Raw genomic sequence first — 23,397 nt, 5'->3', positions numbered from 1 at the left:
AGCAGTGTTGAAGAGAAAACTGCTATTGCTGTTTTCTAAACTAGCATGATCTAACTGGGGAGCCTTGACATGCTTCTGTTCAGCCTGCTATCTTTTCCATGAAGGAGAAGGGGGAACATTATTTGAGCAGTGATTGCTGTCTCCAGAGAGAAGCCACCTCCTTTTGTGACAGTGTGCATCGAACAGACCTAGGCTGCTAACTGGTTCTGCTACCGCAATTGCTTACCACTGTTGCAGAGAGAGATGAAAGGGACGTTGTAGTTCCTGCTGATGAAGAGGAAATGTAAACTTGTTTGCTTTTGATTCTTTTCTTAACAATAACCTAGGAAAATGGTTTAGAGAAAGCTGTTTCCTCTCTCTCCACAACCTTCAATTAAAGGAAACAGTGAAGATAATCTATTCAAAGGATACTGGTTATTTGGGGGAAATAAGACAACAAATATTATTCCCTCTTTTAATGGCAGGAACAATTAATAACAAGTATGGCTTGACCTTTAACGTGAAGAAAAAACTCAGAAAATGGGAGAAGGCTTGTAGAATGGATACCAAAACTGACACTAAGAGTGTATAATTTTCACTGTGTCTCTTCACTATTTTCAATGTTAAATAAGAGACTTCTGCATTAAGAAAACAACTGTTTGGAGATGGCTAATTTGTATACAAAACAGTTTTGAAATGCATTTTATGAGCAAATAGTCTGAGATATACCTATTAAAAGTTGACTGAATATTGAAGTCTTCTGTGTTAATTTTTGGTAGTGTTTGGGAAGATGGCTTCCTCTGGCTTTCAGGTTAGATTTATGTGAGCAGAAAAGAATTGCATTTCTTGTATAAACTAAATTTTTTTTATTCCTTTTTTGTTCAAAAAATATTTAAAGGCATTGGAGTTTGTTCATTAACCAATATAATTCTTTGCTTGTATAGTTACTGCAATGTGAGAAATAAAAGCATGAATTTAAATGTAGCCTCCTAGTGCCAAGAACTGTTTGCACTTTGCAAAGCATATGCAGAGCTGTAATGGGCTAGAGGGATTAACACAGAAATTTTATTATAAACTCTACACAATTTATCCCCTTCTGGTCACAAAATTTTCACTTAAGGTGAGTTCTAAGCAGTGAAAGATTGGGCATGTACATGTTTACTGTGTTGATTCAGTTTTACTTTGCAATACGTCATGGTTTATTTGCTTCATATATTGCTTTCTATGTACTTACGTACCTGGTTTTAGGGAGAATAAGCAAAAATAAAACAGTTTTATTTCCATAAAAAATACTTGAATGGAAGTAAAAAAAAAAAAATTTAAAATGTTTTTAAAATGCCTTTAATAGACTGTTGAACAAGCTGTATATCCAAGTAAGGTGGAGCGTAATTCAAAGAAATTGAAAACACTTACCAAGTATTTTATAATTTTGATTATAACCACTGAGCAGAGTAGTTATAAAGTGTGCAGAGCACAACAGTATTTTAAGCAGCTTTCCATCCTGTCCAAAGTAAGGCCATTAATTCATGCTGTAGAATCTCTAAATGAGAACAGAACAACAGTAGAAATGAGATTCAGAAAAGACACATGGAACGTCTGGGAAACAAGAAACATCTGAGATGATCGTTGACTGCACCAATAAGAGAATAATTAGTTTGGATCCTTTTCCTCTTCTTTCACATTCATATTTTCTATATTTCTCTGAGTTTGATTACTTAGTAGTAAGTCAAATAGTAAGTAAAGACAGGTTCATGAACCTTGCCATGATTTTTTTTTCTCATGTGGAACCTGAACTTTTTTGCTGGAACTTGATCTACATAGCAATTGTCTTATCTGACAATGGGGAGACAAATAGTTTATTCCCTCTCTCGTGACAATGGCCTGTTTATATACTTGAAGATTATTGTCCTTGAATATGGAATGTTCTTGCTCACAGGCTAATTCTCACAACTGAGTGAGAATAGTGGTGAGAGCTATACATTGTTTCTGAAATTAAAGGCTACAATAAGACCTTGTGGGACTTTACTATTAATCTTTCATCTTTTATTTATATTGCAAGTGTATACTATGAATGAATGTGATACATGAGGATTCTTATTTTTCCTCTTGCTTCAAATCAATTCAAATAATATGAATTAGAAAAATCTACTTTAAGTTACTAAGGAGTCTTTCTCAGAGGAACTTAAAAAGAAAGGAGGGGAAAAAAATGTGTTTAAAATTTGCACCATTCTACCCTGTGGCATGAGGCTGGTTTTATTCAAAAATCCATGCTTTTTTAAAAAAAATCTCATTCAGTAGATGGGGGAGTGGGAGGAATTAACTATCTGTGATACTCAGGAAAGGGGAGAACTCATCACAGGAAAAGTAAATCCATTTTATAATGCATATTTTGGAGACACCAGACTTGAAACTTAATCTCTGCAATATTTGGCCAACCCAATCTGCTGCAATTGTTTTTGCTGGCCAACCAGTTAGTATTACTTAGCGTTCAGATTTAAACAATAACAATTATTCTTTCTAAGTGTAACAATTGTGTTTATTCGGATCCTGTGCTTTCATTTTTTATCTACAAATCATTAGTCTCCTTTAAGATTGTGAAATTTTCCTTTCCCTCACAAATGCCAGTTTATCAACAATTCTCATTATTCTTTTGTTTGTGCTAAGGTCAGATGGAGTTTTTGTGTTGTCCAGGTTTGTTTAGGACAATGGCTTTACTTAAAGAACACAGAAAAGTAATACAGCCTGTGGGCTATCAAACCAATTTCTCCTCAGAAAAAAAGCAGGTTTTTATCTTATTTCCATTTAGACCTCTCCCACTGCTAAGAAGAAACTGAACAATTCCTACAATGAAAATGGGAAGATAAGGGGCATATAACCATAGTTCCCAACCCTGTACTTTATTTCATAGAATCATAGAATCATAGAGTCATAGAATGCTTTGAGTTGGAATGGACCTTTAGAGGTCATCTAGCCCAACCCCTCTGCAGTGAGCAGGGACAGCTTTAACTACATCAGGTTGCTCAGAGCCCCATCCAACCTGACCTGGAATGCTGCCAGGGATGGGGCCTCCACCACCTCTCTGGGCAACCTGTTCCAGTGCTTGACCACCCTCATTGTAAAAAATGTCTTTCTTATGTCTAGTCTAAATCTATTCTTCTTTAGTTTAAATCCGTTATTCCTTGTCCTGTCAGAACAGGCCTTATTAAAAAGATTGTCCCCATCCTTCCTGTAGGCTCCCTTTAAGTATTGGAAGGTCGCAATAAGATCTCCTCGCAGCCTTCTCTTCTCCAGGCTGAATGAACCCAACTCCCTCAGCCTGGCCTCATAGGAGAGGTGTTCCAGCCCTTGGATCATTTTGGTGGCCCTCTTCTGGACCCACTCCAACAGGTCCATGTCCCTCTTGTGCTGAGGGCCCCAGAGCTGGACGCAGTACTCCAGGTGGGGTCTCACCAGAGCAGAGTAGAGGGGCAGAATCACCTCCCTCGACCTGCTGGCCACGCTTCTTTTGATGCAGCCCAGGATATGGTTGGCTTTCTGGGCTGCAAGCGCACATTGTTGGCTCATGTCCAGCTTTTCATCCACCAGTACCCCCAAGTCCTTCTCCGCAGGGCTGCTCTCAATCCCTTCATCCCCCAGCCTGTACTGATACTGGGGATTGCCCTATCCCAGGTGCAGGACCTTGCACTTGGCCTTGTTGAACCTCATCAGGTTCACACAGGCCCACCTCTCCAGCTTGTCCAGGTCCCTTTGGATGACATCTTGTCCTTCTGGCATGTCAGCTGCACCACTCAGCTTGGTGTCATCTGCACACTTGCTGAGGGTGCACTCGATCCCACTGTCTATGTCATTGATGAAGATGTTAAATAGCACCGGTCCCAGTATGGACCCCTGAGGGACCCCACTTGTCACTGGTCTCCATGTGGACATCGAGCCATTGACCACGACCCTCTGCATGCGACCATCCAGCCAATTCCTTATCCATCGAACAGTCCACCCATCAAACCCATATCTCTCCAATTTAGAGAGAAGGATGTTGTAGGGGACTGTGTCGAACGCTTTACAGAAATCCAAGTAAATGACATTTATTGCTTTTCCCTTGTCCACTGATGCAGTTACTCCTTCATAGAAAGCCACTATGTTGGTCAGGCAGGACTTGCCCTTGGTGAATCCTTGCTGGCTGTCTCAAATCACCTCCCTGTCCTCCTTGTGCGTTAGCATATGTTCTAGGAGGATCTGTTCCATGATCTTCCCAGGCACAGAGGTGAGGCTGACAGGTTGGTAGTTCCCAGGGTCCTCCTTTCTTCCCTTTTTAAAAATGGGCACAACATTCCCCTTTTTCCAGTCAGCAGGGACTTCACTTTCAAATATCATGGAGAGTGGCTTGGCAACTACATCAGCCAATTGCCTCAGGACTCTGGGATGCATCTCATCAGGTCCCATAGGCTTGTGTACATTGAGGTTCTTCAGGTGGTCTCGAACCTCATCTTCCCTTACAGTGGGAGGGGCTTTACCCCTCTGGTCCCCATCTTTTGGTCCATCGATTTGGGAGGGGTGAAGAGAGAGGTTGCTGGTGAAGATCGAGGTGAAGAAGTTGTTGAGTACCTCAGCCTTCTCCTCGTCTGTTGATACAAGTTCACCTTTCTTGTTCATCAAGTGGGTTATGCTTTCTTTAACCTTCCTTTTCTGGTTGATATACCTGTAGAAGCCCTTCTTGTTATTCTTTACGTCCCTTGCCAAATTGAGCTCCATCCTCTCCTTGGCCTTCCTGACCTCCTCCCTACACAACCGGGCTGTTTCCCTGTATTCCCCCCCCAGGACACCTGTCCCTGCTTCCACTGCCTGTGCAGTTCCCTCTTACTCTTCAGTTTGACCAGCAGGTCTCGACTCAGCCATGCTGGTCTCTTCCCTTCCTTGCCTGATTTTTTACACTTCGGGACTGATAGCTCTTGTGCTCTATGGAAGGTGTCCTTAAAGATCTGCCAGCTCTGTTCTGTTCCACTGTCCCTGAGGACCATCTCCCAGAGGGTCCTTCTGACTAACTCCTTGAGGAGCTGGAAGTTTGCTTTTCTAAAATTTACGGTCCTGACTGTACTCCTCGCTTGTGCCATGTCTCTCAGGAGCGTGAACTCCACCAACGCATGACCACTGCAGCCCAAGCTGCCTCCAGTCTTGACATCATTGATGAGCTCACTTGCATTGGTGACCATCAGGTCCAGTATCATGTAGCCTTGGATAGGGGTGTCTATTACGTGGCTTAGGAAGTTGTCGTCTATGCATTCCAGGAATCTCCTGGAATGCCTACAGCTCGCCATGTTTCTTTTCCAGCAAATGTCGGGGTCGTTGAAGTCCCCTAGCAGGACAAGAGTCTGCAAGTGCGAAGCTTCCGGAGCTGGAGGAAGAAGGCTTCGTCAGTAGGCTCCCCTTGATGAGGTGGCCTGTAGTAGACACCAACCACAAGGTTCCCCTTGTTGCCTCTGTCTCTGACTCTTACCCATAAGCTTTTGACCTGCTCGTGGCTGTTCTTCAGGGATAGGTCTTCACACTGTATTGATTTCTTTTGTAGAGGGCAACACCTCCACCCTTCCTTCCTCGCCTGTCCCTTCTGAACAGCCTGTAGCAATCGATAGCTGCGTTCCAGTCGTGGGATTCGTCCCACCAGGTTTCAGTTATGGCAATCAGGTCGTAGCTGTCTAGTAGCACAGCAGCTTCCAGCTCCTCCTGTTTGTTCCCCATGCTGCATGCGTTCTCAATAAGTATAGAGATCTTGTAGATTACTTGTATGTAAATTAGATACACAGACACAAACAGATGTCTGAATAGGCATATATGTAAATTGTTTTGTGTATGTATATATAGATTATGGCCAAATATAAATTATTTTGTTAAAAAAAAAGAAGTGACTGTCCTTTCTTCGTAAGTGCCATTTACCTGGTGTTGGCACTAACATCTATTATTGACAAATAATCTTTTTAAAAAAGTAGATTAAATAGATTAATATTATTACTTAATTTTTAGGAAGGCTTTTCCAATGCCTGGAGTGCTGCAGTACTCACCAATATCTGATGTGAGTCTGACTGCAGAACAAGAAGGAAATAAGAACCATTCAATTAATACTTTCTCATATGAAAATTAATATTTCTTGTGTAAATATTGCAATTTAAAAACTAAACCTTAAAGTTTAGTCTTATTATTTAGTCTCTTAACTGGTCACATGTTTTCTAATACATTGTTGGATAAATTTACTTAGTTCTGTGGGTTAAAGGCATAGTTAAAATGAGTACTCCTATCTTGTTCAGAAATTTCTGACCTTTTTTCACTTTGGAGCTAAATGAATGAGTGAACTGCACTCTGAGTAGAGTGGGAATATAGCCTGCAGCAATTAAAATGAATGTAACTGGTATTTGAAGGTAGAGTACTTAAGCTAAAAGAATGGAGAGAGATTGTCAGGACAAAAGAGCATTAAGTTACAGAATCCTTACAGCTCCTTAGCTGTGTTTTTTTGTTGTTGTTTGTTTTTCATCCTGTCTTTTCTTGAAACTGTCTTAGAGCAGCCATCGAATACTCACTGAACAGCAATGCACGTTACAAGGCATTGCCACATAATCATTTTCCCATTTGTGTGGAATTTATCCTGGTACGTGTATTTGAAAAATGAACCTGGCTTTGATGACATGAATACCAACAGGTCATTGTTCATGAACAAATTAACTGAGGGATAGGTATTTGTAACAACATCTGTGACAGCTTTCATTTCCTTCTATAGGTAATAGAGTTTGATGATGGATCTGGATCAGTTCTCAGAATACAACCACTGCGCACGCCACGAGATGAAGCTATTTATGAATGTGTGGCTTCCAATAGTGTTGGTGAAATAAGTGTGTCCACGAGACTCACTGTTTTACGTGGTAAGTTCTTTCAGAACGTAACTAATTTACTTTATAGAGCTGAAAGTGCTATGTTGTTGTAAGAGAGGTTTCTCTCAGGGAAGGTTAAGTACAGTTCTTATCAAATGGGCACTATTACAGTCCTGAAGCTGTTAAATACAAACTTTTTCACATAACACTTGAATATCATATTTCTGATTTTTGACCATAAAATAGCAATGTGAGTATGCAGGGTATGACACATTAGAGTGAAGAAAAGAGGTAAGAAATAAGTGAAACGAGTGCTGTGCACAACAGGTTATTATATCAATTATTAATCAAAAAACAATGCTTTATGAATGCATTTGATTTACATTTTAGTGCTGGCTGGATAGCTTAGCTTTGTGTAATCAGCATTTACACAGAAATTTGCCCAATTAACAGTGACCTTGAAAAGTTGCGTGAAGGGTTTTTAGATGAGGTTAAGCTGCTACAAGATTTTCCCCACAAGATATAACACATAAAAAAGGGGAGGGCTTCTTCCATTTCAAATATACATCACCTGAATCCTGAATTGCATTCTTACTTCAGCAAGAACTTTTTGAAGACAGTAAAGGAAAAAATCCATTTTTTCAACTATCCTTTAGCAGTGAGGATATGAATCTACTGCCAAGTCTACTGTCTCGGTAATACTCAGAGGAGTAAATGCTAGTAGTCAAATGACCTGAATGTTTCATTCTGTCACCTGGAGATGAATGGAAACTGAATTTGGAGACACTTCATGAAATACCACACTCTTCAGTCTGCAGGGTTGCTTTTATGAACTGAAGATTACTGTCTTGTATTGTGATATTACATGGTATTACTTAATTTGCATATAACTGCTAGGAGCCTGTTTATAGGAATTGAAGATGATTAGTCAGCTTTACAGAATTTAGAAGAAAATTTGTAAAATGTATGGTTTAAATTTTTCTTTTTGATCCTTCTATGCCAACAAACGTAGGGTGACAGAGAGGTTTCTTTTCTCTTATTTTTCTCTGAAGTTGGATTTTTATTAAAAAAAAAAGAAAAGATTTATTTCTATACTTTTATTAGCTATTTGAATCAGTATGGACAGTCCTGGCATTACTGTTGAAGTCAACTAACAACACTATGTACATATATAACAAATAATAACACTAAGTACATACATACTGCTTTCTTAGGGGCAGTCTGGTGTAAGGAAACCTTTTTAATGTTTAAAGTTCTTATCTCTAATGCCATGATTGTTCTTTCTGTCATCTTTTAAAAATTCTTCCCAGTCTAGCCAATGAAAATAGGAAGATTAATAGTTAGGTTCATGTTTTGACAGCACTGTGGACCTGTTCTTAACTCCCTAAGATAAGGTTTTCCCTTTATTAACTGATAGAAGGACTTTTTATGCACAGCTTCCACGTTGTTGAACATGAACATAAAATGGCATTTTCATACTGCATTAAAAGTTTTGTAAGTTAAAGGGAGATGTGAAAAGGGAGGAGGGGAAAAAAAGGCAAAAACCAGTGTGAAAACTCAGGTGGAAGAAGTTTTCTTTGTCGTCAGAGCTTCTTGAAATGTGTTTACAGGACTTTCTGGTCTTGAAATCTGCTTGCATGAATTTTGAAAGATACTGTTCTAAACCAACAAAAGTTCTCATTTTGGGGTTTGTAAAGAAGAAGCAACAGCCCTCATCTTTCTACCATTGATCAGTTAATCAATTTCTTGTAAGGCATATGTGGCTTTGCTGCCTGTTTTTTATTAAAATAGCTCAATGTTACTTCAGACAACACTAGCATCAGATCTGGTTTTAAAAAACATGCATAATGATATGCATATGCAAATGCCTGATGAACAAAAAATGTACATTATTAGTTATGAAGTTAAAATTTAAATAAAGTTACATTTTAAATTTTAATTAAAATTAATTGTGTAATTAAAAATATGAAATATGAAAGATTGAGTGTTGTTTCCAGCCATAATATGTATGGCTTTTGCAACTGCTAGAATATACTTTGGCCTCAGGAACAGATTTATGGATTTAATCTGAAGCTGGGAACATATGAGAACTCATGAACATACTGGGACTGTAGACTTAGATAAAGGGGTAACAACAGAGAAAGCAAGGGCCATGCAGATAACAGGGCATTGTAAATTTTGGCAGGGTTAAAATTTTGAAGTGCTGTAAGTACAATGAATTGCTATATTGCTTTCCAAGACAAAGGATAGTTCAGTGCTAAGGGCATAGCCTGGAAGATGAGTAATTCCATTATAAGCTTCTACTTTGCAAACTTACACAAATCTTCATCTTGTACAGTACACAATAATAGCCTTGTGGAAAATACTGCATCTGATTATACCTGTGTGGGAAAGAGTGCCTCCTTGCCTCACATAGCTGCTGTAGGAATAAATATATATCACAGATGTAAACAGGAATTAACAGACATAATCAAATCCAAAACAGAGTGGAATGAGTTGCATCTGGGGTCCACTTAGGCTTTACTCATCCCTGGAGCATGTGTGTGACTCTGGATTGCAGAAGGTACATGTATAACTTCAGTATGTTCTTCAAATCTTTCCATAATGGTGCTGTCACAGACCCAACTTGGCATTTGTGCCTCTTGCAAGAGGGCACTGTAGGGAGGAAGTCAGAGTTTACTTATAATTCAACCCACAAGTATTGTGATCCTAATATGGGACGTTGGTGAAATCAGGATGTTCCCAGGAGTTGAAGTATCTACCTATATTCATTTTTGTTTGTTAGTTTGTTTGTTTCACTAAATCCAGTTTAACTGCTACAAATCATTTGCACAGCACAGAACAGCAACGTTTTTGCCAAGTATTTTTAGAGCCAAACCTGTCAGTTTTTCTATCTGTGGCAGTATAGAGTAACAGTAGTTCTACGCACTACAGGTTTTACCCTGTTTTGTTGGGTTCTTACGCTATGACCAATCTGTAGTACTTGGGTCTGTAAGAATGTAAAGGAAGTCTGGGTGTTGAAACTTCACAATGTGAGAAGGAAAAAGGGCAGAAAAGGCAGATACAGGTGATACAGGTGATAACATTTCAAGGCCTGAACAGAGACAAAGTATTGGGCCTTTTTTCTGTTGCCAAAGTAAATCAGGAAACATTCCAGGCTAAACTTTTACTTGCTAGGCTGAATATTTTGAAAGTCTGGACCAAGTCAATGTCTGAGATGAATGGAAACTGCTTTTGATTTTCTATATATAAAGGAGGGGGCTATTTTCCAGGATAGATTCACCCACATGAAAATGCTGAATTTGAAGGGAAACAAGGCTTGTAAGGAGAAGTCTGGAAGTCTCCTTCCAGGCAACAGGAGTCAATTCTATTTATTTTGAAGCTCTTTGTTTTGAAAATTTGTGCTGAGAACCATATAAGTGGAACAATGCTTTTATTCTTTAATTCAAAATTATCAGTGTTCAATAGGCAATGAAAGACAGGAAAGTGTAGGATCTTCCCATACTCTGCAGACATCAGAGATGGAATAGCTCTCCTTTTGTTGTCCATTAATTTCTTGTTAAAGCCACCTAACTCTGTTTTTTGGTCTTGCAAATGGTGGATAACAGGCATTTTTCATAGCTATAGAACAAGGATTCTGCCATCATATGCAAGTACATAAATTGTTCAGGAAGGAGGAAATAACTTGCCTCCTAGTAGACAAAACAGCAACAATTCCATGCCATTAATTTTAAGGAATCCTGCTTTTAATTTTTTAAATTATTTTTTTATTATTATTCCTTGATAAAGTTCTGCCAAGACTATGAGGACCTAAAGAAACTTAGCTTCAACTACCTCCTGAGAAGGTATACAACTGCAGCACAGAAGAGTGCAGATTTTAAGCAAGGATGGAGAAGGTCCAGTAGAGCAGAATGCCTGAGTACATTGTAGTATCACTACTGTTTGCTGTCTGGGAAGTAAACAGAGAGACTACACAGGGCACTTAAGCAGAAGGTAGTTTGTTTTCTCAGCCCATAATTTTGTCTACTATTGTTGATCATGCTGTGCATTATGAAAGTATTGACATACAGCATCTTTGTAGCACAGGCACTGTACAAGGATAGAGGAATTAAAGTAAAATTTCTATGGGCAGTGCCTAGGGCAGTTATTCCTTTTTATGCTTTTTAGAAACCGATTGATTTAATGTCAAACAGTCATTGCTGCATAAAATAAAAAGTGAAGTATTTACTCAACAGTATTTCCCTGTCCATTGATACGCGCAGAGATTGAGATAATTGAGAGAGATGATTTTTATTAGACTCTCAGAAGTGCAGAACATTTCCACACTGTTTAAAAAAACAAAAAAAGAACCCTCAAAACCAGAGATGATGAATACAAGGTGCTACATTTTTGGTTTCTGCTGCTGGCAATAGATTCAACGATAATAAAGCTCATTTCTGTGTTTTCACTGTACCCAGTAGTACTGAAATGAGAAGGAACTATTTTGAAGTAATCTGTCATCTGGGACAGCTATCTTTGAGGGCATGGAAATTAGACAAATGGAGTGGCACGGCTATAATATTGGAAAATGTGCTGTGGGATGTCTCTCATTTCTAGATGAATGGGAGGAAGGACTGTACATATTCTAGGTATTAGCTGCATGGTAGGAGAAATTTGCCGTGTTCCAGCTGGAGCTGTATAAACGATGTATACCAGTGTTTATCTGACTTAACAGTTTGCTGTATAGTCACAGTGATTATTGCCAGGGGGCTCCTAGTAGGACAGGCTATTGAAAGTGGAATGAATAGAAACAAGGAAAGCACGAAAATACCTGTGTGAGAACTTCATATGCTGGAAAGACATTTATCTCAAACACGTATTGTATGAGAAGATTTTTGAAGTGCTGAAGGAGTATCTTTCCCCCAAACTTCCTGAACTTGCAGATCATGCTATATGTAGCACCTTGTGACCAGAATTAGCATGTTCATTACAGTCCTATTTTTATTATGCCTCTTTTTGAAGAGGAACACTGTTGTTCCTGCTGTGAAAATGGTACTTTGCAGTTTATGTTGTAAAGTCTCTCCTGGGGAGCTGTGCAACGAAGATTAAGGAACAAAACACAGCTGCTTGACAGTCACACAAAAGCATTTTGTGAAATACTGAAACAAAAGGAGAGGTAGCCAATACAAGCTTAAAAAAACAAAAAAAAACCTTACAGGCAGTTATAGAATGGCATGCAGATTTCTTGAAATGGCTTACAAAGTAGTAAAGCATTAGAAATATTTAGCTGTAACTTTAGAAACTGTTTTGAATTATTTTCTTTAGGTATGCAAATGTATGTTGGGCAAATAAAACATTTGCTTCCATGCAGTGTAATTTGAAATACTTAATGAATTATTGATCTTTATAAAGATGGGGTGGTGGTATTTAACCACTGGTCAGAACAGGATACAAAAGAATAATTTTGTGAAATACACTTCCCATGGCTGACTTCTAAGTTCCTGTGTATATTAAGTTCCTTTATAGTGCAGGCATATACGTGGTAACTAATGTTAATGGTTTAGAAAATACTGCACCTTATAAATTCTGTAACAATCAGTAAACATGTAAGGGTCTATTATATAAATATATGATGCAGGGTATTGAGTTCAACTTCAGGTATATACACTTGCTCTTACTGATTTCATAGTTATCTATTGTTGACTTTTGTGTAGTTCTTTAAAAAGCTATGTTTCTAGTGGTTTCAAATATATAAAAGTGATTGAGTAACTGCTATAAGTATTGTAAGAAGTTTCTGTCATGTGCCTCACCTCATGTTTTTTATAGTTAATACTTTTTTGTATTTCCACTCATGTCCCTAGATGCAAAATTTATCAAATATATTTTTCTCCTCAATCAGTGAATATTTTGGTTACACTTTTTTTTTCCCCCTTAGTTTTACATGTACAAATTTTCCCTTTTCTTGCACACCATTATAAAGAACCTGCTACAGTCATTATAAATTTAAAGCTATGCTAGAAACTTCTCACAAAAAGTAGAGCCGTCACATTAAAAAAATTAATGAAACGGCAATCCCAAATTTCTTGATTGTCAGTGTAAATTTCTGTAGTCAAGACTTTCAGAGATTAGTTACTTTGGAAAATCAAGAGTAGGCTGCTCAACTTGTAAGAAGTTTTAAGATGTCTTAAGAAGGTATCCAGTCATCAGATATTTTTCAAAAATCTGTCCTAACTTTGTTCCCTACAAATATTTTTTTTACTCATGAAGTTTCTTTCAACAGTTTGTTGTTGTACATATTCTTTTAACATGATTGATTGTTCAGTTGTACTTGCTGAATGAACATACATTGAGAAAGTTTTCCTGCTGCCATTTAGTAATACCTGCTACCATTATGTCTTTGTAAAGGTTTGTATTTCTTCCTTCTGTCCCTCACTGAATGTCATGTCACTGACTTTCATCCAGCCAAGTTTCTATTTTACATAGAATGCTATAAAATTATGCAGTTCAGTTTCACATATTTGTACATGTGCATAGCATCAATTTATAGTTTTTAAAATACTAACATTAGTAGAAAAATATTTATGTCTGACATTTATAAGGCAGTATGGATGGTCCTAAGAGATAAATATTGGCTTGAAATCAGTAAGCTATAGTAAGGCTATATCATATTTGTTCTTATTATATGTCTATGAAAGAAAAGAAACTTGTGGGTGCTAGTTCATAGATAGATGTCTGACAGTTGTTGTGATCTAAGAGGAATTGAAATAATACCGGACAAAAGCAGAGCAGTTCTATTTAGGTTGAAAGAATTCTTCACCAGACAGTTTTGTCTAAGAATGTACACCTGTTAAATACTTTCAGACAACAGCTCAATGACTAATTTTAGCATGATCCCCATTTGGGTATTCCCATTCTAGTATCTAATGACTGCATATAGTGTTATAGACATTTTTGATAACAGGAGTGTGTATATGGTGGCCATTTGGAGAATGCAAACTAAGCCAACCTGAGCAGATCAGTTTTAAAATATATGTTTGCTTTATACTTTTTTCCCACTCATTGATACCTATGATGATTCAGTCCCTTTTCCCAGACCATCATCCCAAAATCATCAGAAATCTGTCAGAAACAAGTGACAATGAGAACAATGAAAAAGGAGTTAGCGGGGGAGGAGGAATATTTCTTCTACCAGTCTGTTGTTGCAGAACCAGTATCAGGTGACGTAAGCCCAGAATGAAAATTAAATTTCCTAACTCTGAAGAGCCATGACCTGCTATACACAATAATTTACCATTTTGATCTGTTTCCTTAAAGACTGACCCAGATATAAGCAGCACACAGATACACTGTAACAAATGATCTTTACAAGAAAAAGGCAGAGCATTAACTATTTGTACAACTGCTAGCAGTTCTGAATAAGGATAGTGTTTTTTTTAGACTTCTGTGTTATAATTTTGATATTTTGTAGTGCTATGTGTCTATGTACATACGTAAAAAATATGACTTTTTCCAGTTTTTGCCTGGATGTAAGGTAATTCAATTTAAATAAAACTGTCATTCAAATTTGTATTGTTTTTTTTTTTTTTTTTTATCTATTTGTAAAATGGTGGGCCATTTGTCTATTTTAATTGATACAAAAAATAAGTACAAAATAGTTTTTTCTGACACCAAGAATTTTTAGAATGCAACCATTTTTCCTGGGATTAGTTATGTTGGCCTTGTGTAGAGTCCTGTTGGTTCAGAATCGGGGTTCAAGATTGTGCAAGCTTTCATTGTTCAGTGGCCTAAAACCATTGTCTCAATTGAAGCCAATGCCTTAATGAAAGCCAATGCAATTAATCAAATGTGATGTTACCTGTTGTTGTTTTAATCTGTGGCCTAAATTCTGCATGCAATTTATCTATCTGTATGTCCACTCACTTAACAAACTCTCACGATATTAATTAGCAATGTATTTGTCATTACTGCACAACATGAAAGTAAAATTGACAGCAGAATTCTAGGGAATTTTTTCACATCAGTATTTCATATCGATTAAAAAAAAGTAATGTAATTCTAGAGATTATGTGTTTGAGGAGATGATACGATGATTAGATGCTCAACCCCTGACAATGTCAACATATCTGTAAGGAACCCAGTGGTATTAGCAGTTTGATAGTTTCAATTTAATTGTTATCACAGAAAATATTCATATGAGATGCCTAATATAATATAATAAAACCAAGGCAATTACTAGAAAAAGACATTCATGTAGTAGGTCTGTCTTCAGCTTTCCAGGCTAGTAGTTTCTGTGAATGCTCATGTCTTATCAAGTGCACCATTAGGGTGACAGAAATGTTTGCTGCAATGTAGGACATGTTTGACACTAGTGTACTGAAGTGACAGTAAAATTAAATCCATTTTAATGTAATGAGTGCTAATCTTCAAATACAGAAAAGGCCTAGTAAGAATGCTTTTTCACATATATCTGAAAATGTAATTTAGAAGTTAAAGAAAGCTTATGTAACACTTCAACTTGATTAGCCTGGCAATAGGTCATAAAATAGTATTTATTACAGTGATTGTTAAGTTTTCAAAGGTTGGACATAGGAAGCAAAAACTACAAAGAAGAATACATACAAAAGTATTTAAAATATTTTTGGCGAACATGTAAACATTAAAAGGAAGCTGAAATTCAATGATCTTGTCAAAACAAAAATGTTTTGATTATTAGGACTAGTAATAAAACAATTCTGGAGCAATGACTTAATTGATGCAACAAAGCAAAGGAGGTTTCATTGCATTAGTGTGGAAGGAGGTTGAAAGAACTGTGATTTAAGTGGCTCTGTGAGGAGGGAGAAATTTTTATGAATACTCTAAGGCTTAGGCAGGATATAAAATCCTGTTATGATATATATCACTTCAGGTATTTCACTGCTTGCTGTAAACTGACATGAAGTTCTGCAGCTGACTTACTACTGTTCCATTTATCTTTGTAGCAAAGATGCATTAATAAAGTTACCACTCACTAGTTCAGCAGCAAATGGAATTTCTTTGTTTTCACTTACAAATGGATAAATCATATGTGAAATTGTGACTTACATCCACCATGATTTAAATTATTCCATTAAAATGATTTACTGTAAAAATACTACAAAGAATCTACTGTGATGTAAAAAGTTCGATAGTAATAGTAGCATTTTAGCACTTTGTTTATACTGTATATATACTATTATATAGTATAGTAAATTGTATTAGTAATTTATATACATAGTAAATCCAATAGTATATATACTATTATATAATGCATCTTATGTTGTACAGTGTCAGTGCATGCTTAATATGACAACAACAAAACAGAATAATGAGGTAATTTTTCAAGTGGAAGCATTTCAATAAGCTGTTCAGTCAAACAGAGTCAAAAAGCACTGGTTAGAGGCAGGTGTTTCTTTAGGACCATCAGTGCACCTGAATCTTGGCTTGTGATGCTGTGGTCTTCCATAGCATTGACATATTTCAGGAGATACTGCCTTAACAATGCATGTCTGAATTATTATTATTATCTGAATTGTTGTGATTATTGTTACAGCAGGACCCCACTAGATCATCTACTAAAGGTCTTGGGAGTCTCCCTGCTGACTGGAAGCTCAGTGTTATTCCAATTTAAGAGAAGTGCGTGAGGGAAGAGCCAGGAAACTACAGACCTGTCAGTCTAACCTCAGTTCCTGGAAAAATTATGGAGATCATACTGGGTACTGTTGAAAGGCATTTAAAGAACAATGCAATCATCAGGAACAGTGAACATGGGTTCACAAGGGGAAATTCCTGTTTAACTAATCTGATGCCCTTCTGTAATAAGGTCACCTGCCTAGTGGATGAAGGGAAGGTGGTAGTTGTAGTTTTTCTGGATGTTAGTAAGGCTTTTGATACTGTCCCTTATAACATCCTTCTGGACAGGCTGTTGAACTATGGGATGAGCGGGTTCATGGCATGCTGGGTGAAGAACTGGCTGAAGGGCAGAACTCAAAGGGTTGTAGTGAATGGGGCTACATCTGGCTGGCGGCAAGTCACCAGCGGTATTCCTAAGGCTCAATTGTAGTGCCAGTCCTGTTCAATATATTTATTACTGATTTGGATGCAAGAGTTGAATGCATCATTAGCAAGTTTGCTGGTGATACCAAACTGGGACATGCTGTTGACTCTCTTGAGGGACAACAGGCCTTGCAGAGGGACCTAGTTAGACTACAGCATTGGGCTATGATTAATGGGATGAAATTTAACAAGTCCCAAATGCTGGCTTCTGCACCTGGGACAGAGTAACCTGGGCACAAGTCTAAACTGGAAGAGGAGTGGCTGGAGAGCAGCCCTGTAGAAAGGGATCTGGGGGTGCTGGTTGACAACAAGCTCAATATGAGTCAGCAGTGTGCCCTGGCAGCCAAGAGGGCAAACAGCATCCTAGGGTGCATCAAATACAGTATAACGAGCTGGTCAAGAGAGGTGATTACCCCACCATATTCAGCATTGGTGTCGCCTCACCTTGCGTACTGTGTGCAGTTCTTGGCTCCACAATTTAAGGAGGATGCTAAGGTCTTCAAATATGTCCAGAGGAGGGCAACAAAGCTGGTGAAAGGGCTGGAAGACACGTCCTATAAGGAGCAGCTAAGGACTTTGGGCTTGTCTAGTTTGGAGAAAAGGAGGCTGAGGGGCAACCTCATTGCTCTCTACAGCTTCCTGAGGAGGGGAAGTGGAGAGGGAGGAGGTGCTGATCTCTTCTCCCTGGAATCCTGTGAGAGGACGTGTGGGAATGGTTCAATGCTGTGTTGGGGTAGGTTCAGAGTGGACATTAGGAAGTATTTCTTTACAGAGAGGGTGTTCAAGCACTGGAGCAGACTTCCTACAGAGGTGGTTGATGGCCCGTGCCTGTCAGTGTTTAGGAGGCATTTGGACAATGCCCTGAATAACATGGTTTAACTTTCAGTCATCCCTGAACTGGTCAGGTGGTTGGATTGTTGTAGGTCCCTTCCAACTGAAATCTATTCTATTCTATTCTATTCTATTCTATTCTATTCTATTCTATTCTATTCTATTCTATTCTATTCTATTCTAGTCTAGTCTAGTCTATTCTATTCTATTCTATTCTATTCTATTCTATATTTAAGAGTAATTAAAAAAGATCACTTAAAGGAGAATGCTAAACATGTTAGCTTCACAAGTCCCTTAATTTTCAGTCAATGTAAGTTTTTTTATCTGAACATGAAATAGTCTTCTTTCTGTGCTCATTCATAATCCTTGCCTTTCAAAGAGAAATTTGTCCTGTAACAGTACAGCCATATTTCTGTATCCCATCTAACTTGGCTAAGAACTGTTCATCATTACTGTGAATATCCTTGTAAAGAAATCCATTTTTTCTGATCACTGCTATGAATGACAGTTACAAAGTACATTTTCTATTTAATCATTTGAAATTCAGTGCTTCTACCTTAGTACCAAGCTCAAAAGCGCATCACAGCTCCACATACTCCATTGTTTCTGCTGTTGCACTGCCATGTTTTCACTAGGCCTGTAATTTATTTTAATAAAATATATCATCTTGTCTTAAATGGCATTATCAGCCCAGCTCCTAAGATAAACAAATCCGTATAGACAACCTCTATCTTAATGCTCACACAGATTTATTTGGGTTTTGGCTGTATAGATAAGGATGAAGACTATCTGGGGAATCCTCTTCATTATACCTGCAGCAAAATAACTTTCAAGAAAAGCGAATTGAGAGGCTGAAAAGTTGCCAGGGATTTTTTTGCAAAAAGCTACTGTCACTTGGAACTTGATTTATGGCAAGAAGATGAAGCCAAGTGCAGAAAAGCCATTAGTAAGCCCAAAAGCAATCATTTGTTGTTGTGGCGTGTTTCATACAGCAGACAGAGGACAGAATTGAGAGTACGTTGAAGTCAGTGAGAAAACGGTCGTCCTAGTTGGACTTCAGATCAGTCAAATCTTGAGTTTGGTCATTAGTTGCAAAACATCAAAGCCACAAAAAACAAGCAGAAAAAAGTCTCAGGCCGTACCATTCACATTTTTCAAACGTGGAAACCTAGATTTAGTCTTATTTGTAGTTCTTCTGGCAGGTACTGAGCACTTTGTGTTTCTAAGGATACTTAGATACTTCAGAATTCTGGATTTTTTTGCTGAAGTCCTGAAACAGAGGAGGATAGGTCTTAGTATGAGATAGTCGGGGCGGGGTGCTGGTGGTGGTGTTTAATGAGTTGCCTAAAGTCAAATGACAGTGTAAGTAGATATTCTTAAGTGGTGGCCAATTTTCATGGTTCTAAATGTAGCATTTGGTTGCAGCAAGATCCTCGAGAAACTCAGCCCTTTGGAGTTCAAGAATCTAAGTGGTTTTAGCCTTAATGCTGGCTGATAACTCATGAGAATTTTATAAAATAGATTAATATTTAAAATAAATTTTCTGTACATTTGAAACATCTGCCATTCTTAAAAGATAGGAAACTATGCATGTGGTGTATATCATAGAGAGTTTCTAATGAGTGAGTCAAGTAAACAAGGTGATGTTTCAGATATTTATTATAGTGTTGTTTCTTCATTTACAGAAATTGATTTTATTGCTTGAAAAAAGGAGAAGAGTGCAATAGGACATCAGCTGGTACAAGTTGTTTTAAGATTGGATTTTTAGATTACAAATACAAAGAAGACAGAGCCAAGAACCTCATGGACAGATTTATTGCAGATTTCATATGATAGGGAAGAACAGAAAGAAAGGTAGAGGCTGAACATAACTAAGGGCAGTGTATCTTTCATCTTCAACTGTTAATATAGGCTCTGATGCCTGAAACATCTGTCTAATTCTGTTTTGCAGATAAGTCATTATGATTGGTCTATTTTTTTTTAGGTGAACTGGGGGCAGGGAGAAAAATTTAGATGAGAGGCCATAAATAAATTCTGTTTTCAGTAGATCTGTAATAACTATGTTTAATTTACTTCTGCTTATAAGGGTTGGGGGACACCACTCTCCCAGTAGCATAGTCATTTCCAAGTGCTCAGAAAATGTGAACATGTGTCTTTGAAATCATGAGCTAAGTTTAAAAATAATTGGACTGTTCTAATGATTAAAATTGGGGATGTATAGGTTTTGATCTTGTAGCACTTCAGTTTTCTATTTTTTTCTCTTCATTAACAAGAATTAGAAAGTTACAAAAGAATGACGGTCAAATCTTGAGTACTAATAAGATTCCCATAGTCAAATGGAAGTTTTCATATTTTGAAATACCCCCAGAACACTATTTAAAAGTTATAGATTAGTCATTTGGGTTATGGTAGAATTAGTTTTACTTTTTCAGTAAATGTTTGTCATGGTTTAACCCCAGTCAGCAACTAAGCACCACACAGCCACTTGCTCACCCTCCCCCCTTCCCCTGGTGGGAAGGGGGAGAGAATCAGGGAAAAAAAAAGTAAAACCTGTGTGTTGAGATAAAGGCAGTTTAATAGGACAGCAGAGAAAGGAGGGGGAGGGGGGTGGTAAAGTAGAATACACAAAACAAGTGAGGCACAATGCAATTGCTCACCACCCGTTGACCAATGCCCAGCCAGTCCCTGAGCAGTGATCGCTGCCCCCTGGCCAGCTTCCCCCAGTTTATATACTGAGCATGACGTCATATGGTATGGAATAGCCCAGGCCAGTTTGGATCAACTGTCTTGGCTGTACTCCCTCCCAGCTTCTTGTGCAGGTGCACAGAGCATGGGAAGCTGAAAAGCCCTTGACTCGTGTGAGCAATGCTTAGCAACAGCTAAAACAGCAGTGTGTTATCAATATTATTCTCATACGAAACCCAAAACACAGCACTATGTCAGCTACTAGGAAGAAAATTAACTCTATCCCAGCTGAAACCAGGACAATGGTATTGGGATTTTTTTTCCCCATTTTCTTAATATCTCAGTCATGTTGATTACTCTCATGACTTACTGTCTGCTTAAACGGTGAAATGAGCATGTTTCTTTGAAGAAAGGGGAATAGTGAATCTGTTAGGAACCCTATTGAACATGGTGTACACATCATGAACTTTTGGATACAGTCCTTAAATCTAGCTTTTGTGCATTAGATGGCAGTAGTGGTGAAACTCAGAGCCAACTAAAATGGTGCAAGGTTTTTGGCACTGTTTTGAGTGATCACTTCTTAAATTTTCTATACAAGAAAGTTGCTAATTGATTTAATTTTTTTTTTCTGTCTATACCAAAGTTATTGCTAGGACAATTCTGATATATGGAAGAAGGAGCTGAAGGTTCTCTGCTAAAGGGACAGTTCATTTTGTTGTTTGCTCTTACCAAAAATAGGTAGAAGTTTATCTGATCTGAGTTTTGGCTTGATGGCTTTGGATACTTACTTTATTCAAATGGATCTGCTGATTGCACTATGACAATTACAGTTGTAGTTCAAGGTTGCTCACTGTGAGACAATTCTGTTGCATAAGGACATTTTAGTTACGTTGAAAACAAACAGCAATTTAAAAATTTGATAACTTCAACATTTCTAAACATTTAAAATATACAGAAAAAGAGGAGATTACTGAAACTGGTAAGGTACATGGTTATCATTTCACAGGCAGATACTTCTTTCCGACTGTTCTTACCTCTACCTGTTTTGCTTGCTTTCTCACAGACAATACTTTGTTTTTCCTTTAGAAATGGCTAGTTCTTGTCTTAGACCATGTAAGCACTCTTGGTGGACAGATTATTAAGATAGTGCAGCAAGCACCATCTTCCTCTTATGAGAGAGTGACTGAGTCCCAGTTCCTCTGTCCACTCTTTCATCCATCTGTCCAGTGGTGAGATATACCTTTCATTCCTTTCCAAAGCCAATGTTTATTAAAGCAAGGGGAGAAGGCTGCATTTTTTTTGCTAAAGTTTTTATTTCTCACAGACTGGCAAGACAAATAACATTAATTTTACTAAGGGATACTGTGACTTCTTCCTCAGTTCATCATGCCTGCGAAGACCATTGATGGTAACATGTCTGCTTGCTCTCTTTAAACAGGGGATCAAATCATAACCTGCAATTCTTTATTTTCATCTTCACTGCCTGGCTGAGAATCCTTTCTATTGACAGGATTGCTAGCAACACAAGTCACGTGCCTTTAATAGGCAAGAAGTTAACAGGAGAAAGTTGTCCTGGCAATGCATTTCTTCAGTTACCTTCCCTAAATTTCACCAGGTGTCTCTAACTCAGCCATTTGGGATTTGTTCTTAGAAGTAAATGTTGGAAAGATTGCAACTTAGCTTTTATGCTGGAGACAAGATAACTGATTAGGTCAGTGTCCAATGACTTAACAGTTCTCCAGAGAACAGGAAGAACTGGGATTCTGGTGTTGTTTCTTTGGTTCCTAACCAAGTGTGAAGGAACAACTCCTGACAGAACAGCAACATTCCTCACACTGGGTGACACCTTATTTTTTTACCCCTAGACTTACCAACATGTTTGCCCATGGTTCCACATGGTTCCCAAGTGGCCCTCTCCCTTCTTGCTCCATTAGATTTCTTTGGATCCCAAAAAGCTGCCTACACTTGCAAATTGCATCAATCCTGATACATAAGAGCCTTCCAGTAAGCACTATAAGCAATTTTTACCCCAGTTCTCTTTAGAAAGCATGAATATTCAATATCGTACTAAGATTTGGTTTTCTTTTCTTTGCATATTGTGGAAGAACTTTCTGGGTTTTTGCAGTCCTCTCATATAATAGTGCCTATTCTGAGGCACTTTTATACCATCATTTGAGAGGGACTTTGTGTCCATATATTTTAAAATTTTAAATTTTAAACTAAGTTCTCAAATGATTAAGTGGCTAAGTAGGTAGGTATTCACATTTGGATAGAGGTCACCAAATTTTACATATACTGGGTTTGTCTGTGCTTAAGGTTGATGGCTTTGCTATTTGTTGTACTGTGTGAAATCAACCTTCTGAATAAAGGAAAAAAATAAGAGTTGTTTTTCAGCAGTGGTTACTGGTGAAGGGAGAGTGTAGTGAAAATGAAGGACAGAAGGTGGATTCTGTATTTTTAAGAAACTTTTTGTTTCCTATTGAAAGATGTCAGCTCTCTTTTATGTGTTTCCTATTGCACTTAGGGTGTTTTTTTTCTCTCTATTTCTGTTTAAAATTAGGTGAGAGTAATAGCACAATATACAAAAAGTTGAAGACTATTACTGTGTCTTACTTATATAGCACAGTATAATATGATACAATACTCTATGAAAGCAGTGCAGTAAGATTGAGAAAAATAAAAACACTCTCTCAAATGCCAACGTTTTGGTAAACTTAAAGGTAACAAACTGACTATGAGATGAGGGAAAGAACAATCCTACCATCAGCTGGGATGTTAATGGATGTGATTTGGAGATTATAAGATTTATTGCTCCTTGAAAAAATGAGTTCTGACAAAAGGAATAAGCTGAGGAATGATATGCTACTGTATGTGTACCTAAAAATCTTTGGGGGCATAATTTATTCCAGCCCCAGCTCACCGAAATTGCTTGTTCTAACCACTTGTTCCAAGTATTACCAATATGAATAGCTCTAGAAAAGACTTGATTTTTTTTTTT

General features: G+C 37.7%; 1 protein-coding gene across 1 annotated transcript in view; it reads left to right on the top strand.

Moving 5' to 3' along the window:
- The window catches only part of PTPRD (protein tyrosine phosphatase receptor type D), a 300,998-nt gene that overhangs the window by 67,296 nt on the left and 210,305 nt on the right, over window positions 1–23,397 (top strand). Inside the window, 2 exon segments of the mRNA XM_075726637.1 lie at window positions 4,447–4,449; window positions 6,743–6,884. Of these exon segments, the coding sequence (XP_075582752.1) occupies window positions 4,447–4,449; window positions 6,743–6,884 (145 nt within the window).

Source organism: Pelecanus crispus, chromosome Z, assembly GCF_030463565.1.
Source record: "Pelecanus crispus isolate bPelCri1 chromosome Z, bPelCri1.pri, whole genome shotgun sequence".
NCBI lineage: Eukaryota > Metazoa > Chordata > Aves > Pelecaniformes > Pelecanidae > Pelecanus > Pelecanus crispus.
Note: the sequence above shows the minus strand (reverse complement) of the source record. Positions and strands in the feature narration are given on the sequence as shown.